Below are 26,310 nucleotides of genomic sequence, written 5' to 3' on the forward strand. Positions count from 1 at the left end.
TGATCTAACTGGATCCTGACGTCCCAAAGGTTCATTGATGTGACTGAAATATGTTCTCCATGCACCGACCTCTTTCTCAAGCTTTCTATTCTTTTCTACTTCTTCTCTGAACTTGTCCTTCAATGCCTCAAATGTGTCGGTGGCATCATCTAAAGTCTGCTCTGCTGTGGATGGTCCTAACTCAATAGTCTGTATATCATAGTCCTCCGCTAGGATCTCACCCTCATATTTGTCTGCTGCCGGTGTAGCTACCTGCAGTTTTCTAGATCCAGTCTCATCTCGAATCATCTTGGACATCTTTGTAGCCTTCTTCTTCTCTGTTGTCATATGTGAACGTCCAACAAGGCTCTCTAGATCGATTGCACTGTCTTCGTCCTCAATTACGATCACCTTAGTCAATCTTTCCTTCAACCAATCTGGGATATTTGATCTTGTCTCTTGAACTTGAATTTCTTTGTGCACTACTTCTTCTTGTCTGGGAGGAGATGTTACTTCATTATCTTCTTCTAAATCATAGTCTTGGAGAGATCCATCGGATGAAACATGCTGTGCCTGTTCTCCCTCCTGCCTGTCATTCTGTACCATCGATTCCATGGATTCTTCCACTCGAACTGTTTTATCTTCTGGCCTGGAAGAAATACCTGGTGTCTGATCTTTGTTGGCACCTTGCTTTTTCTTGGAAGGTTCTTTCTTTTCTGATCTTTCCTTTCTCTTTGAACCTCTCGAATGGAGATTGCCCTCACTGGCACATCGAAGGTTACCTTCACCTGAATTCCTAGGATTAGGATTGCCTTCACTAACGCTGGCTCCACCTTCGGCTGGTTTCTCTTCCAAAGTAAAAGACATGGCTATGCCTTGTTCTCTCAACTTCTGGTGCTGAACATCTACCCATCTGCGAGTACAAGACAAGACTGGTGCCATCAATCCATCTAAATCCACGGCCTCGGGCTCATTCCAATTCAAACTTATTGTCTTGCTTTCTCTATCATATGAAGATTGGATGTGCCTGCCGTTGTCCTGAGCTTGGTCGGCTACTCTGTAAATCTTACATTTCCTGATGAAATCCAGAGGCAATCTAGAATGTATCTTACGTTTCACTTCGAGATCATCTAGGAGATTCATCATAAAATCTTCAATCTGGTACTCATGTCTAAATCTTCTACCGACTGTCTCCTCTAAATGTCCATGAGGATCAAAACTATTCCTCCAAGCAAAAGATGAAAAAGGATACAAGGCTAACTCCCTCTCTGCATCATCCATGGCTGAGACACTGGGACATACCTCAACCGAATTACCCAAAATAATAGGTACCTGAACTCCATTCTGATGTCTGTGTCTGAATGTCTTCACATATGCTGCCAACTGCCTTGTTACTTCAAGTAACACAATCCTGTCTGTCGGGTATCTTGGCAACATGTATGGAGGTAAAGGACATCCATACACTCTAATGTAAGTGAACTTAGGAAACTGAATGAACCAAGCACCGTACCTCTTGATTAACTCCTGGGCATCCTGAGATAATCTGTTGTGAATCCCTCCTTGCAACGTCCTGGTGATGTTCATTGTGAAAGTATCATTGATTAACTTGTAGTTCTTCCCTGGTGGATGATGCAAGTAGGTATAGGATTCACAAACTCTGACCTCGCCGGGTCCTCTTCCAATCACTCCTCTGTGAGGTAGTCCTGCGTACTCAACGCTCCTGATTAAGGCATAGATGACATATGAACTCATGTGGAAGGACTTAGTGGCCCTGAGTCTTCTCAACTGTACGTCTAAGCAATGGCTAATTATCCTAGCCCAATGTATTGTACCCTTTCCTTGAACAATCACCTGGATGAAGTAAAACATCCATTTCTCAAAATAGAAGGCATGAGGTGCTCCTGTAACTCTGTTGAGCATGGTGATCAAATCTCTGTACTCCTCTTGGAAATCAATCCTGTGTGGTGTGTTCGGTACTTTGCTCAGACGGGGACGACTCTTAAGTAGCCAGTTCTTGTTGATTATGCTTAGGCAAGCATCTGGATCATCATCGTACACTGATCTGGCTCCTTCAATGCTCTTGTATATCATGTCCCTGTGCTCTGGAAGATGAAAGGCTTCACTTATGGCCTCCTCTGAAAGGTACGCCAAAATGTTTCCCTCATTGGACACAATTGTCCTGGACTGTGGATTGTAATGACGGGCACACTCGATCATCAACTCGTGGCACTGAATAGCTGGAGGAAAACCGGCCGCCTTAATGATGCCACTTTCTATTATTCTCCGGGCGACAGGTGATGGCTTGCCGATGTAAGGGACCTCTCGGAACTTCTTCGTGCTAAAGTTCCCCAAGCTTGTATCTCCAATGTTGCTCCACTTGGACACGATCTTAGTCTCCACTTCTTCGGTCTTCTGATCTTCTTTCATGAGGGCCGAGCGACTGGTGGATGCTCCCGCCTTTGGGGTCGCCATACCTACACAACATTTCACTATAAGAAATAGATTTTTGAAACAAATAACGTAGATAAGAGAGATAGATTTTAGGAAACCTCATGATAAGTCCCTAGAGTTATCATTTCCTAAAATACAACGATTGAGCTGAGAGAAATTCAAGAATCAAAATTTCAAAAATTGAAATATGACGATGAATGAATAAAACAATAATAATTAAATCGCCATACCTCGATAGAGAGCTAACTCTAGAATGCAAAAACAAAATTCGCCTAGGCAAAATTTGAGGTATAAGATAATCTTCAATATGGTTCCCTCAAAATATACTTCGCCACCTCTGGATAGAATGTGATCTTCACTTATCGCCTTGGACGTGGTCTCAAATGGATCTTCAAATTCGCACAAATAAATCTCCAAGTCTTTAGCAAATTCGCCTTAGGCGTGATCTTCAAATTCGCACCACCTTTGGTTTGGAATCGCACCACCTTTGATAGCTAAGCGCGCCACCCTTGGATGAATGAAATTCGCACCACCTTTGGCCTTCAACGCAATTCGCACTCTACACAAGATGATACTAGCGCCACCTTTGGTTTGAAATCGCACCACCTTTGAACACACTTCGCACTATATTCGCCTCTTCTTGATTCGCATGAAGGAAGGTAAAAATGATTATGTAAAAATGAACGTTTCACTCCCCTTATAAATAGCGCTCATACCCTTTCACCTCTTAGGCCGACTTTGACAAATAAAACCATTTTTAAATGATTTGCAATAAAATAACAAGGCCGACTTGCCTAATTGGGCGCTTCAAACCGATTTTTATATTAATTAAATAATTAATTATAAATGCCTTGCGTTTTTTTTTTAAATGAGAATTTCGATTTTTAATAAAGGCAAAATATAATTAATAAAAGATAACGCCATATTAAATGCTAAATAAAAATGGATTTTCAATTTTTTAATCGATTTAGCATTTAAGGAAATTTAAATTTGTTTGTTTGGCGCCAAAATTGGAAAACAAAGGGACGTACCTCATCGCTCTGGTCCCTTGGAGAGGGACAGGAGCGATTCACTATCTTTGGCATGATTCTTGCATTTCTTACGTCCAACTCCTTCATCTCCACGTTAAAAATCGATCACCTTGATGGTCCTTCGAATTTGATCGCCTTGTGTGCGCATATGGGTGTCCTTTAAGTGCATATCGCCCTGGTCCTTGTCCAAAGGACTGGAGCGATCTTCTTGTTTTCATGTCCATCTCGCATTCACCTTGCGTTCTTTGACCTTCGAAATATCATTGCTTGTGTCCTTTGCGCTTATTTCCACTTGCTTTTGCAAGGTACTTTCGATGTTATAAGGATCATCGCCCTTGTCCCTTGAAGAGGGACAGGAGCGATCCACATGTTTTCCTTGGCCTTGTCAACTTTGTACTTCGATCTTCATGGTAATGTCCTTCAAACGTCGTCCTTTGTCTTGCTTAACCTCGCCTTGTTTCGATTTTGGAGGAATATGAGCGCTTTTGATAGGATCGCCCTGGTCCTTGTCCAAAGGACAGGAGCGATGTGGGGCCTTTACACCATTTGGCGATGTTTGGACGTTCAACTCTCTTGTTTATCACCTTGTTGTCATACCATGGACCCTCCAGAACATTGCAATGTTTTGTCCTTACGTAAATTTTGCATAAAATGGGCAATGCATCTAACATCGCCCTGGTCCCTTCCTGAGGGACAGGAGCGAAGTTCATCATTATATGCTTGTTCTTGTTTGTACCAACTTGCAATCAACTTCATTGCGTGAAATGACGTCCTTTCGACCTTCTTGGTTGCTCGAAACTTTGTTCGCCTTTTGAAATCTACGCCATTATGTAGATATCGCTCTGGTCCCTTACCAAAGGACAGGAGCGATCTAGGTCTTTAGAGTACAAATCCTTCCATGTGATGACCTTTGTAACGTTTGCGTCTGGTGGAAATGCCTTGAAATGTCCTCGCCACCTTTTGTCCTGGCTTGGATCGGTCTTGAACCTTGGAGGGACGACCTTGAACTTGAGAGGGACGTATCTTCACCCTTGTATCGCCCTGGTCCCTTGGAGAGGGACAGGAGCGATTTTTCCCCTGTGGCTTTCATCTTACTTTGCCATGCTCTAAGTTTATATTCAACGGACTCGTCCTTCTTCCCTCCATTCGTTCATGCCTTGACATCATTTGTAACTTTGCAAGAAGAGCAATTATATCAAAAATCGCTCTGGTCCCTTCCTGAGGGACAGGAGCGAACTAGGCATTTAGCACTGTTATGGACGTTCAAAAATCTTCAATTTATATTCAATGCGTTCATCCCATGTTCTCCTTCGTTTTTGAACGTAAACTTGTCTTGACCCTTGTCTGGTTTTTGCAAAATGGAGGGAATCGCTCTGGTCCCTGGGAGAGGGACGAGAGCTACAAGGTACCTCGCCCTGGTCCCTTGGAGAGGGACAGGAGCGATTTGGTCAATATAGGTCATTTTCCTTCATTTTTTGCATCTCAAATTATATTCATTTGGCAAAGTATCTTCCTTCGGACGTCCTCCAGTTGCTGAGCTATCAAAATCTTGCATGGGCATGGCGAAATTTGAATTGTAGCTCCGGTCCTTCACTGAGGGACAGGAGCGATTTTCCTTCTGGAGACCTTTCTGTGCTCATGAAAATCTTCAATTTATATTCAATGAAAAGATCTCGTCGTTCTTCATCACTTCAAACGTAAAATTTGTCTGGGCTCTGCAAGGACAATGAGATATTTGAAATTGAGCTCCCGTCCTTCACTGAGGGACAGGAGCGATTTTGCTCCTACAGGCCAAAATAACAAGATTTTTCACATTTTAACACTTCACGAGGCGAAAACAAATCAATTCCAATGCCCAGGATCAAACTTCAAAAAGTCAAAATTTGGTCAAAATATTCAATCAGACAAAAATTCACATTGACGGTCATCCTTTAGACAAGTTTAAGCTCTGCATGAACATTCCAATTGAAAATTAGACCATTTTGGCGAATTCATTGCATTCAAAAATTTGCTTCTAGGAAAGAAGCTCAAAAAGCTCTCAAAAGCGACTGGATTTTGGCTTGAAAAGGCAAAATTTAAAACCCTAAGGCTTAGCCCTAAATCCAGACAACTAACGGACTAACAAAACCCTAAAAACGAAAGCGAAAACGAACAAAAACAAGCAAAAAAGAGGGGGTCCCCATTTGCGATGGGGCGATGTGTGAAATGGTCACAACATCTGGCGACACCACTGAGAAATGTTGCAAAACATTTGGGAATCAATCCTTCTAAAGGAAGACTCAGAAAACCTCCCTCAACAAAACCAGGAGTTAAGAAACACTTACAAGAAGAGACCATCATATTGAGACAAAGTATCAAATCCACAGTTACCCATGTGTGTGCAAATGCGTTAATTCCCCTCAACAAGACAATCATGATCTTCAGGTTCCCCTGTGATAAGCTACATGGTTCGTCTAAACTCCAAAAGCATCCTGGATAGAGCCTCGCTGCCAGTCAGACGTCCATAGTCCCGACGAGGTTATCGCCGCAAGCTCACGAACATTGCTCCATTGCCAGTCAGGCGTCTATAGCCCCGATGGAGTTACTCGCATATTCCCTTTAGCCAATTTGATATTTCCTTTTAGCTCATTTTGATTTTTTCTCATCTTTTCAACTTTTCTTTTGATACTGCTTTTCAGTTCTGTCAATTCTTTGGCTTGTGAGTAACGAAACTCACTAGGGTTTGAGGGTTGCGGTGGCGCTGAAGCTAGACTTTAGATTTTTCACTGATCACAGCTTCGCCTGTAAACCATAATGACTCGGAGATTATAAGTGTGTGAAAATATAATAACTGAAGGACAAAAATACGTGAGTTCAATAAGCTAATCTACTTCAATGCAAATATGTCCTGACTCAAAGCTTCATTAAAAGAAACTCCCTTAGTAATTCCAAAAGACCTCATGATTTTCCAAATGCATCCAACAATCTAGCAGGAAGTCAGAGCGTAATATAACAAAATCACCCAATGCCAAATGGATACCCCTCAGGACAAAACAACTAACCTAAAAGCAAAAGCACCTAAACTAAGAAAAAAAACAAAAGGCAAACCAACGCGAGAAAAACAAACAAACGGAAAACGACGAAAGCAAACTAAACTAGCTATGTACAAGGGAAGGCCTTGGCATTTTAGGATTGGAAATAGTGTTTGAGATATCTCCCATTGACAGGCAACGGAATGTCCTCTCCAGTTAAAGTCTGCAACCTAAATGCATTTTCTCCCAATATCTCTGAAATTTGATAAGGACCTTTCCAAAGCTTATCAAACTTATCATGTTCTCCTCTTTTCTCATGAGCTTTGTCCCAATACAGGACGAGATCCGAAATTCGGAACGCCTTGACTCTTGCTTGTCGATCAAACCATCTCTTCACCACTCCTTGATGTTTAGCAAAGGTCTCTAGTGCTTGATCTCGTTTCTCTTCTAAATTCATCAACTGTGTCAACCTGGCCTGCACTGCACCAGTGTCTTCCATGTACTCCTGAATGAATCTCAAGGTTGGAATCCTGAGTTGCATGGGGAAGACTGGGTCTTGGCCATAGACTAGGAAATAAGGCGAGATGCCTAATGCGTTCTTTGTTCTGATTCTGTCTGCCCATAAAGCAAATCTCAGCTGGGTGTGCCATTCTCTTGGACTTCTCTCTAATAATTTCTTGATTACGCTGAGCAAATTTTTGTTTGTAGATTCTGCTAATCCATTACCCTGAGGATAATAATTTGATGAAAACTTGAGGGTTATCCCGTACTCAAAAGCCCAATTTGAGAATCTCAATGATGTGAATGCCGATCCATTGTCGCAAACCAACGCATAAGGGCATCCAAACCTTGTGATTATGTTCTCCTCTAGAAACTTGATTACAACTTCAGTAGAACAAACCTTAAGTGCCTGTGCCTCTGACCATCTGGTACAATAATCAGTAGCTGTAATGATGTACTTGTGTTGTGCTGAGGATGCGGGGTTGATGACACCAATAAAGTCCATTCCCCATTTCGCAAATGGTCTGGCTTCGATCACGGGATTCAGTGGCATGGCAGGATTTCTCTCTCTTATAGCTGCGACTTGGCATGTGTGGCAAGTCTTAATGTGATTGAACGTATCTTTAAAAAGCGTAGGCCAGTAATATCCTGCTCTTAGGATCTGGTGAGCTGTGGCGAGGTTGGCTCCATGTCCGGTTCCAAACTTGGAATGGAAATGTTCAATTATCTGCTTTGCTTCGTCTTTGCCAACACACCTCAGGTATACTCCTTCATAATTTTTCCGGTATAGAACAGATCCTTGAAGCACGTAATGTTGACACTTTAACCTTAATGCTCTCTTTTGTGTAGGTGTCATCTGAGCAGGACATCTGTGATTAAGCAAATATGTCACAATGTCTTTGTACCATTCATCAGGTGTGACATCTTCTAATTCATAAATTTGTTGGACTAATCCTGGCCCATCTATCGCTAATGTCTGTGCCAAAGCTTGTCCTCGGACAAGTTTCATGGGTTGTATCTCAATATCAAATTCTTGGATAATGGCGACCCACTTTCCTCTTCTCTCTCCTAATTCATTTTGCATGAGAAGAGTCTTGACTGCCGCATCAGGCACTATTGCATAAATCTTGGCTCTCAGGAGGTAATGTCTGAATTTTTTAACTGCCTTTACTAATGCGTATGCTTGCTTTTCAACATTTGGATATCTTAATTCTGCGTCTTTCAACGGGGTGCTCATGAAAGCAATGGGATTTTCATCCCTCTCTTCACTTCTTTGGGTGAGAATGGCGGCACAAGTGTATTCGGAGGCGAAGGAATATAAATAAAATGGTTTGAGATAATCAGGACTAATCAAGACTGGCGCCTCCATAATTGCGGTCTTTATTTCTTCAAATGCTCTTCTGGCTTGTGGAGTCCACTCGACCTTTGCATCTTTCTTTAACATTTCATTCAATGGCCTGACAATCTCGGCAAATCCGGTAATGAATTTTCGGACGAAGTTGATTTTGCCGAAAAATGATTTGAGCTCTTTCTTGCTTGCTGGCAAATTGATAGTAGATATGGCCTTCACCCTTTCAGGATCAATAGATATTCCTTTCTCTGAAATGACATGTCCTAAAAGCTTTCCTTCTGTGACTCCAAATATGCATTTCTTCGGATTAAGGGAGACACCGTATCTTCTACATCTTTGGAAAACTCTTCTCAAATCTTCCACATGATCTCCTCTCTGCCTAGAAAAAACTGTGATATCATCCATATATATAATAATGCTTTTACCAATTAAATCTCTGAAAGCGATATCCATAGCTCTCTGGAATGTGGCCCCGGCGTTTATGAGTCCAAAAGGCATTCTCTTATAGGCAAATGTTCCCCATTTGGTGGTGAAAGCAGTCTTTATTCGATCTTCAGGTTCGACTAGGACTTGATTGTATCCTGAATATCCGTCTAGGAAGGACATCATTTGTGATCCATTGACGATCTGCAGTACTTCATCTAATGATGGAAGCGGATAGTTATCTTTCTCTGATGCTCTGTTGAGATTTCTGAAATCAACACACAATCTGATCTCTCCATTTTTCTTTCTAACCGGCACCAGGTTGGCGACCCACGTCGAATGTCTTACTGGGAAGATGATTTTAGCTGTGAGTAACTTTTTCACTTCTTGGTATATCAGCGGTTCTAACAAAGGATTGACGGGTCTTTGTCTTTGCCTGAATGGCTTGCTTCCTGGTTTCAACGGGATTGTGTGAGTGATAACCGCAGTGTCGTAGGTCTTGAGATCTTCATAGCTCCATGCGATGACATCTGGGAAGTCCTTCATGTTCTTCAGGATTCCATCCTTTTCAGTCGCTGTGCAGGACTTTCCAATGAAAACATTTTTAACTTGTGTCTCGTCACCTAGATTGATCACGTCACACATATTGCCTTCTACACTGTGATTCTTCTTTTCTTTCAACTTGTCAGGATCAAAAATCCTTTCTAATTCGACCATTCCTTTCGGAATAGTGTTTGTTTTTAAGTTCAGGACTCCTTCGGCATCGAACTCGGCTTCACCCACTTCATCTTCATCTATGATCTGTGTTAAGAAGACGTCTGTGCTGGTTAGGAAGTCTAGAATGTGCTTGTCGTCTTCGAAAACCTGGAAATTGGTGATGTTATCTGGGACTGAAGGAACTGATATTAACTCGATGGTAAACTTCTTTAACCCTTCCATCGCTAATGGAATCAATGAGCTCGCAGCCTGTGCAAGTGAATTGGCCACTTGATTCTGATGTCTATAAATTGAATTGATATTGAAAGCTTCGAAACTTTCAGTTAAATCCCAGACTCGATTCCTATACTTAGTTAGCCTTTTGTCATGGCAAACATATTGCTTCCTGATTTGCCTTACTGCGATTTCTGAGTCTCCATATACTTGCAGTATCTTTGCCCCCTTTTGGATGGCTAGCAGTAATCCATGAACCAAAGATTCATATTCCGCTACGTTGTTGGTGCAAGGGAACTGCAATCTGTGAGCGGCAAAGTATGTTTCTCCCTTAGGACCAATTAATTCATATCCGGCTCCGGATCCTTGTTTGGACTTAGATCCGTCGAATCTTAATGTCCATATTTGACTTTCTTGATTGTTTGCTTCTGGACTTTCATGACTTTCATTTGTTGTATCGGATGAAACTTCATCTTCCACCAAACTCTCGGTGTCTGTAGAGCTCTCATTCTCTGAATCCTGAATTTCTTCTATAGTTGGTGTCTGTGGGACCCTTTTGTATACTTGTTCCAGTGCGGTCTGGCATAAAGCACAAGATAATTCCGAGTGGACGGCATTGTGAATTCTACACCAATTCGGAAGGAGCAACTCTCGAACAGATGCTCTATTGCCAAGTTGTACACTTTGCTGGATGTTTCTTTGTACAAACCTTCTGAAGTTTTCAAACATCCCTTCGTCTTCTTGGTCGGATCCTTGATCGCTTTCAATGACGATCTCAGTTGACTCTATGACCTCTTGTTGGGTATTTTCATCTTGTATATCTTGTATCATCAAGATCTCCTCTACTTTTGGTTTATATGTTCCTAGGTCGGATTCTAAAAATAGAACTTCGTTGTCTTCTCCATATTCAGTTATCATCAATCTCAACCTTGGGGTGCTATCAATTTTAATCTGGTTCGGGACTCCTCTCCATGGTAGCCACATGTGTGCGAAATCGGTCGATACATATCCATTCAATTTTCGGGACCAATCTCGACTCAGGAGCATTCCATATGAATCTGGAATATCCACTACTGATATATCTATAAAATTCTGGATCCTTGGATCTGCGGCCAATTGCATGTGAATGTTGTTCAATTCTCCCATGACTGGAACTTCTGTCTTGTCAAGCTGAGTGACTTTTCTCTTGGTAGGTGCGGGAGTTATTCCCAGTCTTTGACAAACGGCTAAGGGCATGACATTGCTTGAGGCTCCGGAATCATAAAGGCAATTGTGTAATAATTTTCCAAATATTCTGACTGATAGTAGGAACGGGGCCGGTTCGTCCTTTCCTTGAGAAGGCACTGAATTTTCTTCACTTGGTTCTTGATGTTTAACTTGATTAATCTTCGAGTAATCTTCCTTCGCTAGGCTCTCCTCTTTCGAGTGACTGGCTTGGTTTGCAGATTTTCCTTTTTTAACCACATCTTTCTTGATTGCAACCTCCTTTTCGGGAAGAACCAAGTTAGTAGTGAGGTTCTCTTTGACTATAGGCTGAGTTTTCTTGGTTTCGCCTCTTTTGAGTAATACTTTTCCTTCTAACATATCTTCCTTTTTAGCTGGGAAGGTTATAGTTTGAACCATGCACTCATTTTGCCCGGGTTGTTCTTGAGAATCGGCTTCCTCTTGAGTCACATTGATAGTGGCTTGAACATTTGACCTCGTTGCACTAGGTTCATTCAAACTACTGATCACTGTCTCTTTAATTTCAGACACTTTGAGCAACTCGTAGAGTGGTAAACTTACTTTGACTTTCTTGAGTTCATCTAACACCAAGGCGGCCAATCTTTTCATTTCATTTCCCGCAGGAGGTGAAATATTTCTTCTTTGTCTGTATTCTTGAGTGTTTTGTGGATATTCAGGGACGTTGCTGGCTTGAGGATCTGGCGGAGTTGAAAAATTGTTTGGAGGAATCGATGTTGTTAATGGTTCGGGATTTCTCTGATTCCTGTGATAAACTCTTTGGTTTGCACCTCCTGACGCTTGGTGGAATACTTCCTTGATTCCTTCTACTAAAACACTGTCGTTCAATGGTGGGAAATAGTATTCTGAATCTTCTACAGGTCCATTTGCAGATGCTGGCGGAAACTGAGATCCTGGTGGTAACATCGGTCCATTGGCCGATTCTGGAGGAAATCTCCCATTTTGTTCTTGACTAATTTCTTCTTGTGAATATCTGCAGGTTTCAACGATCATAGCTTGACCATACTGCGTGGTTGGAACAATTTCGTACCCTGTGGTGGGAGGATTTTCAGGCGGATTGGTAGTACGCATCTCTTGTTGGAAAATGTCGGCCGCAATCTTGAACTCAGGACACTGCAACTCGGAATGTTGGTTCGTGTTGTGGAGTCTGCACCAACTAGACAAGGCTGCTTCGGCTAAAAACACTTTGCCCGAAGAGGGGTTCTCTTGACTTTGCGCATTTGGTGGATTGTCCAAAGGCGTCACCACATTTCCATTGTTTGGAGCTGTATTCCATGGTCTTCTTTGGAAACCTTGATTGTTATTTCCTTGATAATTGTTTCTGAATCCTTGATTATTATTGCCTTGGAAATTCTGGTTGTTCGCGTGTTGGCCGTGGTTGGCCCTCTGCATGCTCTGGAGTTGATTATTCTGGTTCCTCAAATGGGTGACCTCAGTTGATAACTTCTTGACTTGCTCAATCAGCTCTTTCATTTCATCTTTCTCTTCTTGTGTCCTTGACGAATTTGTAGCATTTTGCAGGTACACAGGTTGAGCGGGTGGGGCTTGAGAAATTGGAGCTCCTGGGTGGAGGACCAACTGATTCGCCGGCTGTACGTTGGGATATGTCGCTTGCGGAATTGGATTCATGACTGGAGTTTGGTTGGCCAAAGCCGTGCCAACTGCCTGCATCTGGTTAGGTGCTGCGACGGATCCCATGTGTAGTAGTGGTCCAGTGATGTTTTGTCCCATGTGCTTACTTACTTCAATGGCTCTTGTATATGCCGCATTTAGATCATTCGGAGTTGGATGTGTCCTTACGAACATGGCTGTGAGATGATCTAAGGCTCCATAGTAAATTTCCCTTGGATCTGCAATAAGATAAGGAGGACGTAGCATTGTGTATGCTCGGTGAAATCTGTCATTGAAGGAGGTAATAGGTTCATGTTCTCTCCTTCGAACCTCAACAAACTGTCTGTATAACTCTGCTGGTGTAGTTGGGATGCCAAACTTTGCAATGAATGCGTCTTTCATCGCGTCCCAAGTCCTGATGGACCCTGTAGGCAAATGAATAAACCAAAAGTATGCCTCTTCTCCCAATGAGTAGGGAAAAAGCCTACATGCCACATCTCCATATTCAATTTGTCTGTTACGAAGAAGGTCCTCGAACATCTTGATGTGATCTTCTGCTGTGCGATGGAAATCACTAACATTGAACTTGGAACAAAAGTGTTCTGGATTCTTCGGCATATCATGATAAACTGCAAATTCCAACGGTGATGGATTGTTGACTAGCCATGTCGCACCATTGAGTACATGAGGAGGAGGAGGTGGTGGTGGAGCACGATGAGCCATTGTATTTCTTGAAACTGAACTTGATGAACTAGCTTGGCTCTTTGTTTGTGAAATTGCTTGGATACTAAATTGGATCGCCGCTTGGACTTGTTCTTGGAGAACTCGTGATGACTCAGGAGATCCTTCCAATCTTAGTTCGAACTCTTTGGGAGTGTCCTCTCTTTTAACTCGCTTTGCTTTGGAAGTAAACTGAAGTTCACTTAGATCCTTGATGCCTGGTGTGGACCTCAACAATCTTTGATGTTTCTCGGGCGAGAAAGAACCAATGCGATCCAGCGTGAAGTCTTGCAAGGATTATTGTGGATTCCTCTGATTGCGAAGATTCCTAGCTATGACCCTTTGATGTTCTTCGGCTATATCTTCCTCTTGCTCTAAGATGATTCTGACTCTGTTATATTCGACCTGGCTTCTCCTTGCGTTCCAAGCTACTTGATTCAATTGGGAAATGATGTCTTCTTGGGTATTGCCTACTTGCAAATTGGGTTGCACCACTTGATTCCGTCCTTCATCTGGCAACACCATCGCACTTCATGATCATGTTTGCAATATCTTTTCAAAATCTTCGGACTTCGAACTTTGAAACTAAAGAGGCCCTCCTTCTAGCGCCAATTCTGTTGACGTGTATTTTGTACACAATCATACACAGAATAAAATACCATTAGGCATCTTATCCTCTCTTGAGAAAATAGTCTCTAACTGCTGAAGATCTGCAAAAAGGATCAGTTAGGTGGACTCCAAGGTTCTTTTAGTGGGGTCTCCACGTGTGGACAAGCTTTTTTAGTGGTATGATGTGATTTGCTGTTTCCTTCAAGGCGTCTTACGGATTCAATAGTTCGAAGGTTTTACTAATCTAAAAGGAACTTTCAAAAAAAAGGAAAAAGGACAGGGTTTGAGAGGTCTAATCTAGTCTAACCCTATGAACGACTTAGCATGAATGAGATTTGGCAAGACTCAACCAATTTCAATTTTGCCATAAGATAACAACTCAACTGAAATTAGTGCGATCTTCTAAGGTAATAATGATGTTCAATGCATCAAAGATCAAGGACACTACTACGAAGGTACATATCCTAGATACGAAAATGCTTGAAGGTTAAGGACTCAAGGTGTTTTCCAGTCGACCACGCAAGGCGTTCTTACAATCAGCAAGAAGCTAGTGGTTTGGATTGCGAATCCTACCAAATATCAAATCTCACACTTAGTCTTTCTAATTAACAAACTACTTTGATTGAGCGTGATTCAAGTACATCCAACAACCATGAAGATAACTCAAGGAACTTGCAACAAAACACCATAACTTCAATATTTTATTGATTTCCAAGTCATCATATACAACAATTGCTTGAACTTCTCTCTTCAAGACTCAATCTTGCTACAACATAAAAATTGCTTACAACTCTATTCTCTATTTCTCTATTGACTATTCTGATATAAATGAAATGAAAAATGGGGGTATAAATAGCATCCCCAGTTACAATGAAAGGTCCAGATTGAAAGTAAATCAATGGACAAGATCATGACACCTAAACCCTAATTAGGGTTTGTTACAAATGACCTCCTTTTTACTGAACAATATTAAATACATAGCCAAATATTAAATTTGGCACAAAAATCTAGGAGGTATCAGCCAATGAGAATTAAGATGTCATGTCATCTGTAACAACCTTTCATCTAGAATCTTATTCCCCTTCCAATTTTCTTTTTTAGCATATGCAATGAATTTTGTCACAATTCCTTCGATTTCTGTGCTTGGAATCTCGGGAAGATTCTTGATACTCTCTTCTAAGTGGATAACCTGATCAAATGCATCTAGAAGAGCTGTGTCCCAGGTAGGTTCAAGTTCCTTAGTTCTATCAATTAGGAGCATGGTGGCATACATCTGATCATACTGCTCATCTGTAACATCTGCGTCCTTGCGAAAGATGATCTTGATTCTATCTTCAAATTCTTGTAAATCCACATCTGTCTCGACCTCGATCCTTCTGCCAAGAATGGTACGAAGTACCTCAAATACTCTGTCCTGGATCGGATTGATCACCTCCTCAACTTGACCACATCTAACACTGATGTCCTCAAAGAGAACACTCTTTATATGGAGTAAGGTTGACCACTGAAACAAACTGTGAGAATCGCCTTCCAAGATCTTCTCTTGTGCTAAAATTCTTCTGGATGTATGTCTTATAACTTTCAAGACAGGAATGACAACGTCCTTGGTGTGGGCAAATGCAGCTACTGTTGCCATCAGTCTGTGGATTATCTCAAGGACTTGGATAGCCTGGTGGGTGATCTTCGACATCCTTGTAATAAACTCAATGGCCATCGTGTGAGATCTATCCATCCAATTACATGTACGCTGGACCATATTCCTGAATCTTTCCGCTTCATTGATTGATTGAAGGGGCAATGCCTGCAATGGTGATCTAACTGGATCCTGACGTCCCAAAGGTTCATTGATGTGACTGAAATATGTTCTCCATGCACCGACCTCTTTCTCAAGCTTTCTATTCTTTTCTACTTCTTCTCTGAACTTGTCCTTCAATGCCTCAAATGTGTCGGTGGCATCATCTAAAGTCTGCTCTGCTGTGGATGGTCCTAACTCAATAGTCTGTATATCATAGTCCTCCGCTAGGATCTCACCCTCATATTTGTCTGCTGCCGGTGTAGCTACCTGCAGTTTTCTAGATCCAGTCTCATCTCGAATCATCTTGGACATCTTTGTAGCCTTCTTCTTCTCTGTTGTCATATGTGAACGTCCAACAAGGCTCTCTAGATCGATTGCACTGTCTTCGTCCTCAATTACGATCACCTTAGTCAATCTTTCCTTCAACCAATCTGGGATATTTGATCTTGTCTCTTGAACTTGAATTTCTTTGTGCACTACTTCTTCTTGTCTGGGAGGAGATGTTACTTCATTATCTTCTTCTAAATCATAGTCTTGGAGAGATCCATCGGATGAAACATGCTGTGCCTGTTCTCCCTCCTGCCTGTCATTCTGTACCATCGATTCCATGGATTCTTCCACTCGAACTGTTTTATCTTCTGGCCTGGAAGAAATACCTGGTGTCTGATCTTTGTTGGCACCTTGCTTTTTCTTGGAAGGTTCTTTCTTTTCTGATCTTTCCTTTCTCTTTGAACCTCTCGAATGGAGATTGCCCTCACTGGCACATCGAAGGTTACCTTCACCTGAATTCCTAGGATTAGGATTGCCTTCACTAACGCTGGCTCCACCTTCGGCTGGTTTCTCTTCCAAAGTAAAAGACATGGCTATGCCTTGTTCTCTCAACTTCTGGTGCTGAACATCTACCCATCTGCGAGTACAAGACAAGACTGGTGCCATCAATCCATCTAAATCCACGGCCTCGGGCTCATTCCAATTCAAACTTATTGTCTTGCTTTCTCTATCATATGAAGATTGGATGTGCCTGCCGTTGTCCTGAGCTTGGTCGGCTACTCTGTAAATCTTACATTTCCTGATGAAATCCAGAGGCAATCTAGAATGTATCTTACGTTTCACTTCGAGATCATCTAGGAGATTCATCATAAAATCTTCAATCTGGTACTCATGTCTAAATCTTCTACCGACTGTCTCCTCTAAATGTCCATGAGGATCAAAACTATTCCTCCAAGCAAAAGATGAAAAAGGATACAAGGCTAACTCCCTCTCTGCATCATCCATGGCTGAGACACTGGGACATACCTCAACCGAATTACCCAAAATAATAGGTACCTGAACTCCATTCTGATGTCTGTGTCTGAATGTCTTCACATATGCTGCCAACTGCCTTGTTACTTCAAGTAACACAATCCTGTCTGTCGGGTATCTTGGCAACATGTATGGAGGTAAAGGACATCCATACACTCTAATGTAAGTGAACTTAGGAAACTGAATGAACCAAGCACCGTACCTCTTGATTAACTCCTGGGCATCCTGAGATAATCTGTTGTGAATCCCTCCTTGCAACGTCCTGGTGATGTTCATTGTGAAAGTATCATTGATTAACTTGTAGTTCTTCCCTGGTGGATGATGCAAGTAGGTATAGGATTCACAAACTCTGACCTCGCCGGGTCCTCTTCCAATCACTCCTCTGTGAGGTAGTCCTGCGTACTCAACGCTCCTGATTAAGGCATAGATGACATATGAACTCATGTGGAAGGACTTAGTGGCCCTGAGTCTTCTCAACTGTACGTCTAAGCAATGGCTAATTATCCTAGCCCAATGTATTGTACCCTTTCCTTGAACAATCACCTGGATGAAGTAAAACATCCATTTCTCAAAATAGAAGGCATGAGGTGCTCCTGTAACTCTGTTGAGCATGGTGATCAAATCTCTGTACTCCTCTTGGAAATCAATCCTGTGTGGTGTGTTCGGTACTTTGCTCAGACGGGGACGACTCTTAAGTAGCCAGTTCTTGTTGATTATGCTTAGGCAAGCATCTGGATCATCATCGTACACTGATCTGGCTCCTTCAATGCTCTTGTATATCATGTCCCTGTGCTCTGGAAGATGAAAGGCTTCACTTATGGCCTCCTCTGAAAGGTACGCCAAAATGTTTCCCTCATTGGACACAATTGTCCTGGACTGTGGATTGTAATGACGGGCACACTCGATCATCAACTCGTGGCACTGAATAGCTGGAGGAAAACCGGCCGCCTTAATGATGCCACTTTCTATTATTCTCCGGGCGACAGGTGATGGCTTGCCGATGTAAGGGACCTCTCGGAACTTCTTCGTGCTAAAGTTCCCCAAGCTTGTATCTCCAATGTTGCTCCACTTGGACACGATCTTAGTCTCCACTTCTTCGGTCTTCTGATCTTCTTTCATGAGGGCCGAGCGACTGGTGGATGCTCCCGCCTTTGGGGTCGCCATACCTACACAACATTTCACTATAAGAAATAGATTTTTGAAACAAATAACGTAGATAAGAGAGATAGATTTTAGGAAACCTCATGATAAGTCCCTAGAGTTATCATTTCCTAAAATACAACGATTGAGCTGAGAGAAATTCAAGAATCAAAATTTCAAAAATTGAAATATGACGATGAATGAATAAAACAATAATAATTAAATCGCCATACCTCGATAGAGAGCTAACTCTAGAATGCAAAAACAAAATTCGCCTAGGCAAAATTTGAGGTATAAGATAATCTTCAATATGGTTCCCTCAAAATATACTTCGCCACCTCTGGATAGAATGTGATCTTCACTTATCGCCTTGGACGTGGTCTCAAATGGATCTTCAAATTCGCACAAATAAATCTCCAAGTCTTTAGCAAATTCGCCTTAGGCGTGATCTTCAAATTCGCACCACCTTTGGTTTGGAATCGCACCACCTTTGATAGCTAAGCGCGCCACCCTTGGATGAATGAAATTCGCACCACCTTTGGCCTTCAACGCAATTCGCACTCTACACAAGATGATACTAGCGCCACCTTTGGTTTGAAATCGCACCACCTTTGAACACACTTCGCACTATATTCGCCTCTTCTTGATTCGCATGAAGGAAGGTAAAAATGATTATGTAAAAATGAACGTTTCACTCCCCTTATAAATAGCGCTCATACCCTTTCACCTCTTAGGCCGACTTTGACAAATAAAACCATTTTTAAATGATTTGCAATAAAATAACAAGGCCGACTTGCCTAATTGGGCGCTTCAAACCGATTTTTATATTAATTAAATAATTAATTATAAATGCCTTGCGTTTTTTTTTTAAATGAGAATTTCGATTTTTAATAAAGGCAAAATATAATTAATAAAAGATAACGCCATATTAAATGCTAAATAAAAATGGATTTTCAATTTTTTAATCGATTTAGCATTTAAGGAAATTTAAATTTGTTTGTTTGGCGCCAAAATTGGAAAACAAAGGGACGTACCTCATCGCTCTGGTCCCTTGGAGAGGGACAGGAGCGATTCACTATCTTTGGCATGATTCTTGCATTTCTTACGTCCAACTCCTTCATCTCCACGTTAAAAATCGATCACCTTGATGGTCCTTCGAATTTGATCGCCTTGTGTGCGCATATGGGTGTCCTTTAAGTGCATATCGCCCTGGTCCTTGTCCAAAGGACTGGAGCGATCTTCTTGTTTTCATGTCCATCTCGCATTCACCTTGCGTTCTTTGACCTTCGAAATATCATTGCTTGTGTCCTTTGCGCTTATTTCCACTTGCTTTTGCAAGGTACTTTCGATGTTATAAGGATCATCGCCCTTGTCCCTTGAAGAGGGACAGGAGCGATCCACATGTTTTCCTTGGCCTTGTCAACTTTGTACTTCGATCTTCATGGTAATGTCCTTCAAACGTCGTCCTTTGTCTTGCTTAACCTCGCCTTGTTTCGATTTTGGAGGAATATGAGCGCTTTTGATAGGATCGCCCTGGTCCTTGTCCAAAGGACAGGAGCGATGTGGGGCCTTTACACCATTTGGCGATGTTTGGACGTTCAACTCTCTTGTTTATCACCTTGTTGTCATACCATGGACCCTCCAGAACATTGCAATGTTTTGTCCTTACGTAAATTTTGCATAAAATGGGCAATGCATCTAACATCGCCCTGGTCCCTTCCTGAGGGACAGGAGCGAAGTTCATCATTATATGCTTGTTCTTGTTTGTACCAACTTGCAATCAACTTCATTGCGTGAAATGACGTCCTTTCGACCTTCTTGGTTGCTCGAAACTTTGTTCGCCTTTTGAAATCTACGCCATTATGTAGATATCGCTCTGGTCCCTTACCAAAGGACAGGAGCGATCTAGGTCTTTAGAGTACAAATCCTTCCATGTGATGACCTTTGTAACGTTTGCGTCTGGTGGAAATGCCTTGAAATGTCCTCGCCACCTTTTGTCCTGGCTTGGATCGGTCTTGAACCTTGGAGGGACGACCTTGAACTTGAGAGGGACGTATCTTCACCCTTGTATCGCCCTGGTCCCTTGGAGAGGGACAGGAGCGATTTTTCCCCTGTGGCTTTCATCTTACTTTGCCATGCTCTAAGTTTATATTCAACGGACTCGTCCTTCTTCCCTCCATTCGTTCATGCCTTGACATCATTTGTAACTTTGCAAGAAGAGCAATTATATCAAAAATCGCTCTGGTCCCTTCCTGAGGGACAGGAGCGAACTAGGCATTTAGCACTGTTATGGACGTTCAAAAATCTTCAATTTATATTCAATGCGTTCATCCCATGTTCTCCTTCGTTTTTGAACGTAAACTTGTCTTGACCCTTGTCTGGTTTTTGCAAAATGGAGGGAATCGCTCTGGTCCCTGGGAGAGGGACGAGAGCTACAAGGTACCTCGCCCTGGTCCCTTGGAGAGGGACAGGAGCGATTTGGTCAATATAGGTCATTTTCCTTCATTTTTTGCATCTCAAATTATATTCATTTGGCAAAGTATCTTCCTTCGGACGTCCTCCAGTTGCTGAGCTATCAAAATCTTGCATGGGCATGGCGAAATTTGAATTGTAGCTCCGGTCCTTCACTGAGGGACAGGAGCGATTTTCCTTCTGGAGACCTTTCTGTGCTCATGAAAATCTTCAATTTATATTCAATGAAAAGATCTCGTCGTTCTTCATCACTTCAAACGTAAAATTTGTCTGGGCTCTGCAAGGACAATGAGATATTTGAAATTGAGCTCCCGTCCTTCACTGAGGGACAGGAGCGATTTTGCTCCTACAGGCCAAAATAACAAGATTTTTCACATTTTAACACTTCACGAGGCGAAAACAAATCAATTCCAATGCCCAGGATCAAACTTCAAAAAGTCAAAATTTGGTCAAAATATTCAATCAGACAAAAATTCACATTGACGGTCATCCTTTAGACAAGTTTAAGCTCTGCATGAACATTCCAATTGAAAATTAGACCATTTTGGCGAATTCATTGCATTCAAAAATTTGCTTCTAGGAAAGAAGCTCAAAAAGCTCTCAAAAGCGACTGGATTTTGGCTTGAAAAGGCAAAATTTAAAACCCTAAGGCTTAGCCCTAAATCCAGACAACTAACGGACTAACAAAACCCTAAAAACGAAAGCGAAAACGAACAAAAACAAGCAAAAAAGAGGGGGTCCCCATTTGCGATGGGGCGATGTGTGAAATGGTCACAACACGCCCCCAAGTTGGGGTCAAGGGGCAGCGCCCCTTGCGCGTTCCCTGTCACGATACAGGGCGGGGTCGAGGGGCAGCGCCCCGCGAGGCCAAAAATACTTTTATTATTTTCTAAAGGCGTCGGGTGTTATTTTTCTTTTGGCCCACGTCCAATTAGAGTTACCCCTTAACCCTCAAAAAACTTAAAAAGTCACTTTTTTTTTAAATTTTAATATTAAATATTGCATATACGTGGGGGCGACAAGAGACGTCTGGGCGTCTCCCCGTCCTTGGAGAGACGTGCAAACGTCTCTCCAAGGACAGGGAGACGCCCAAACGTCTCCCAAGGAGACGTGGAGGCGTCTCCATGTCTCTCTGGGAGACGCCCAGATGTCTCCCAAGGAGACGTCTCCACGTCTCCCCGTCTCCTTGGGAGACACGGGGATGTCTCCACGTCCCGGCGGCGCTTGGGTGGCGGTGGCGGGACGGCGGGGGACGTCGCGTCCCCGTCCCCCCGTCCCCGAGACATTTCTGACGGGGGGACGCGCCCAAAAAAGGGGGGGGACGCGTCCCCGTGGAACACTGATAAATAGGCCCTTGTGAATCATTTGTACTTGATTAAGTTTGGAGGAATGTGTGAGGATGATTTTGAAGATGAAATGAATAAGAAACCTCATTTTTCTCTTTTTTTTCCAGAAATTTGTTGCTCTTTTGCTTATTATGACTTGTACAAACGCGATGAGGGTTTGAGCCTTATATGGTTGGAAAGATAATTGAATTACAAAACTTTTTCATTCTCATCAGGTCAAGAAAATGTCGTTTAAATTGTCTAATGGTGGAATCTTTCCAGTCACCCTGTTCAGAAACTAAGTTTTTCCAGCGTAACAGTCCATTTTTGAGGATTATGTTCCAAAGAAACCCTATACAATTTTGATGTATGTTTAATAACTTCCAAATGGGTATCTAAAAATGGTTTTACATTTCTGATATGATTTTTAAAGTGAAATTTATACCAAAAAAACCCAATTTTCTGTTATAAATTAGTCTTCACGAGTAGATTAACAGTCATTATTTGAGACACATGTTTTAAAACAACCATACCTTTGTTTCACATATGTTTTGTAATCCCAAAAAGGGTATCTGAATATGTAATCAATTTGTGAATATCTTATCGGCATCAAAAGTTATGCCATGTTTTGTAATTTGTGAGGGCTACTAGAACTTAGGACAGGTTATGTGGAAAATTGTGACAGTTAGAGGAATCAGTTTTTATGGGAGTTTCTAAGGTGTTGAATTGTTGTGTTTGGAAGGATTTAAGGTGTCCCTGAAGTAGATTGAGTCATTGAGCCCATTGTTGTGAAATAAGCCTACTTGGTATGGATATGTTTTCATGTTGTTGAGTTTCAAACCCCACCTATTGCATCAACTAACTATAAACTAACCTATTTAATTATTTATTATTCTAATCTATACCAAACTAAATACTAATGATGTAATATTTTCCTACATTCCCTCCCTTGTTACCGCAAGAGTTGAACACGACAATTCTTCTGAAAACTTTGATGGAGCACCTCCATTAATTCTCCTCACTCACCCAGGAAACACTAAACCGAAGGAAGATAAGGTAATCTTACTAGTAGCCCGCTTAAGATCATTATTTTGCTGCATTCTGGGCCACCTGTCATTATGGTTCCTCATATTATCTCTGCGTTGCATAAAGTACTGGTGCAAAGGGAAAGCATCTTTGACATGTTCCGGTAAACGTGCCCACTCCTCACTAGCTGCCATGACCATAATCCGAAATTGAATGCCCTCTTGTGGGTCTGTTGGTGGTGGCTCATCTCTCGGAATGGAACAGGGCTGCATAGGCCTGCCAGCTATCCGGGTATGAGTTCTATCACGCCTAGGGGAAATAGACGCACTGCCTAATGATGAAGGTTCCTTGTTATTGCCACGACTCCCAACCATAGAAAGAGAGCTACCATGACTGCCACGCCTATCTCTGTGATGAGTCAAGTCCAACCTGTCCAGTGTATCCTAAAGTCTGTCTAGTGCCTGTATAATCCTAGGCTGAGCATTAGCCAAGGTTCTCATCACTTCATTTGGATCAAGAGGGTTTTGTCTCTCTTCCTGTCGAGGACTCCTATTATCCTTAGGTCTATCACCCATGTCAAAGTCCAAATGACCTTGTGCTCTTCTGCATGTACAGTATCTATAAGGTCTAGTTCTTCTCGAATGCATAGAGGGCCCCCAGGCTGGCAGGATCATGCTCTAATACCACTAAAAGATCCCAGCCAATCTATACTGAATTTTTTCTGAGTTTTGATGCTGCTGATTGAAGTTTAGAATGGTTTCTTTGAGATTTTATGCTTATGTTTTGATGTCAATGCTTGCATAGAGTTTAATTGTGAATGGATGCCAAGGAAATAACACTTTGAACAATGAAGGAATATAATTGACTGGTGATTAAATTCAGAGTTCTGATTTTGAGAACAACAATACCATAATTTCAGATTTAAGAATTCTAATTTACCAAGACAACAAATTGCATACTAGGAGTTCAATGCCCATCCCGGAGAACATTTTATTGATGAATTGAAGAAGACAATCTATGGGCTTCCAACTGTTGCGAATGGACCCAAATGGTTTTATTTGATCCTACCAAATTTACCAAAAACTGGAATTCTACTAACTTCCACGCCTGGCTCCCTGGAGGACTACTTAGTCTACTGTTCAAAACAATAATCTGGAAGAGAAGTTTATTCCTGTATCCTATTAAAATCACTGAAATGCTGCTGTGCAATGCTGATCATGAGATTTGCAGGAGATTCATGCCCTCAATTGGCTGGATCGATTGTGTTTGGCATCCTGTAGACCACCAAGTGGTATGGCTGCATTTGGAGGTTGTACGGCTGCCTTCTAAAGCCTGAAACCCTCTCCAATCTGCATATAATTCTCTGTAGCTGTTGAATTAAATCTGAATTGAAGCCCAATTAGGAATTCTGAATGAATTCTTCCATCCTGTGAATTGGGGTATCGTCCAACTCCACCTGTCAAGGAGTTTTCATTCCTCAAAGTTGCTATGCTGCTGAAATGAGTTGCAAAGCTCAATTTCCAATAAGCTGATCGTAAAAAATGATTTCAAGATTCCAAAAATGAAACCCCACACATTGCTTTATAGCTTCCCCAACTCCAATTGAACTTTTTAGGGCTCTCATGCTTTATTTAATGAAATTTATTAAATGAAATAATCTCCTAGCCAAATCGCCCAACTTGAGGATCTTATTTATCATTGACTTGCCCACCTTTTAAAAACACTTTATGCCTAGGGGTGCATGCCATGGGGTCCTTTTTTGATAATTTAATTCAACCTTGCACTTTATTTCATATAGTCACTTTAATTAATTCTTTTTCTATTTTTAGAAAAAGTGACTTTATATTATAATAACATTATAATATCAAATAATAACACTATCAAGCACCCAAGTGTCAAGTGTAGATCCCCATGTGCCATCGCTGTCATCTATTCACTGAATTCACTTGTGGAGATGGCTAATAGGTAAACCTCTATATCTGAGTTTTCTACTAGGAAAGAGGGGACATTACATGCATGCGATTATTAGCTACCTAGTAGTGAAATATGTTTACTTAAATAGACTTAACAAAATTCGTGCAATAGAATATTACACAAAAAATGAGGCTAACTCTAAGATTTGGCTTTTGCATTTTGTTCTTGTAGGTATTGAAGACTTCTCAAAAAAGATTGTACAATATCTTTCCACAAGGAATATTCTTAACATTCATAAGTTATCAACTACCCGAAAACTAAGTTAGACATGAAGGAAAGTCTATGTTAATATACAATTAAAAAACATGGTATGCATTTATGAAATTTGAGATTCTGTGAGTAAGCATTATTCATTGTGATTTTCCTCATACAAGCTTTGATATAGAAGCACAAGATAATTTGTTACTTTATCTAGGTCTTGATGTGAAACCCAACCTAAAAAACACAGAGAAAAGAAACACTTTGAATGTCAGAATTTATTGGTTTTAAAAACTGTATTTTTCATATTCCTTGGATGCAATGAAGAATGTTATAATCTCCTGCATCAGCTTATATTGCAAGATGTTGTTCATGTTCTTAGTAATTTAGCTACTTTAGACTTTCAAATGTTCAACAATTTTCTTCGTATGTTTTGCAATGGCTGTTGTAACCATTAAACATCTGCTTGAAATTTTTTATGTATGGTTTCAAATCAAGGATACATATATATGATAAACTTCATATCATTTTGGTGTTACTGATAAATCAGTGTCTTAGAACTTGTTGTGTACTTCTTGCTGTTGAACTTTCAGACAAACTTTTGTTTTTTGCATTTCTTGAATGGTACAGAACTTGTGCCTGCGCCCCTCAGTTCACTTATTTGCATATTTCATATGCTTTTGAGCCAAGTTGAGTAAAGCATTTTGCATTTTGTAATGTTTTTTGTATTTAGTTTAGTATTGGTGGTTTTGCATAAGGATGACTGGATTAAAATTTGTGTGTTTTTGCTAATGCATTTGTAATTTTTTATAGTGTTCTTTTGTGGAAAGTGATCATGGGCTTAATTATATAGAATATGGTGGGTTTCTTTCTGAAATATGTATTTGGAATTCGCTTCAGGTTGGTAAGAGAGGCACATGCAAAAGGTGCCAATATCATTCTCATTCAAGTATGCTATCTTTAAAACTTTTCTCTACAGCAGTTATATTTTTAAGTTACTTTTGTATCTAGGCATAAATCAATTTATTTTAAAAATAATCAAGAGATTTAAAAGTTACATGCTTTTACGTAAGAGATACCTATTAGGTTGCTGGCTTAGAAGAATGCACAATACATCCATGGGAACAGTTGCTATGCTTGAGGAAAATAGAGGGGTATGACATAAGTATTACCAATTACTTGTAATAAGACCTGCTTAGGAACCTATATATGATTGAAA

At 41.2% G+C, this 26,310-nt stretch overlaps 1 protein-coding gene across 1 annotated transcript in view; it reads left to right on the forward strand.

The window, feature by feature from the left end:
- LOC131046893 (N-carbamoylputrescine amidase) overlaps positions 1-26,310 on the forward strand; it is a 117,578-nt gene that overhangs the window by 22,392 nt on the left and 68,876 nt on the right. The window contains exon 2 of the mRNA XM_057980716.2: positions 25,992-26,040. Coding sequence (XP_057836699.1) covers positions 25,992-26,040 — 49 coding nt within the window. The remainder of the gene's footprint in view (positions 1-25,991; positions 26,041-26,310) is intronic.

The sequence above is a fragment of the Cryptomeria japonica genome, chromosome 9, assembly GCF_030272615.1.
Source record: "Cryptomeria japonica chromosome 9, Sugi_1.0, whole genome shotgun sequence".
Lineage (NCBI taxonomy): Eukaryota > Viridiplantae > Streptophyta > Pinopsida > Cupressales > Cupressaceae > Cryptomeria > Cryptomeria japonica.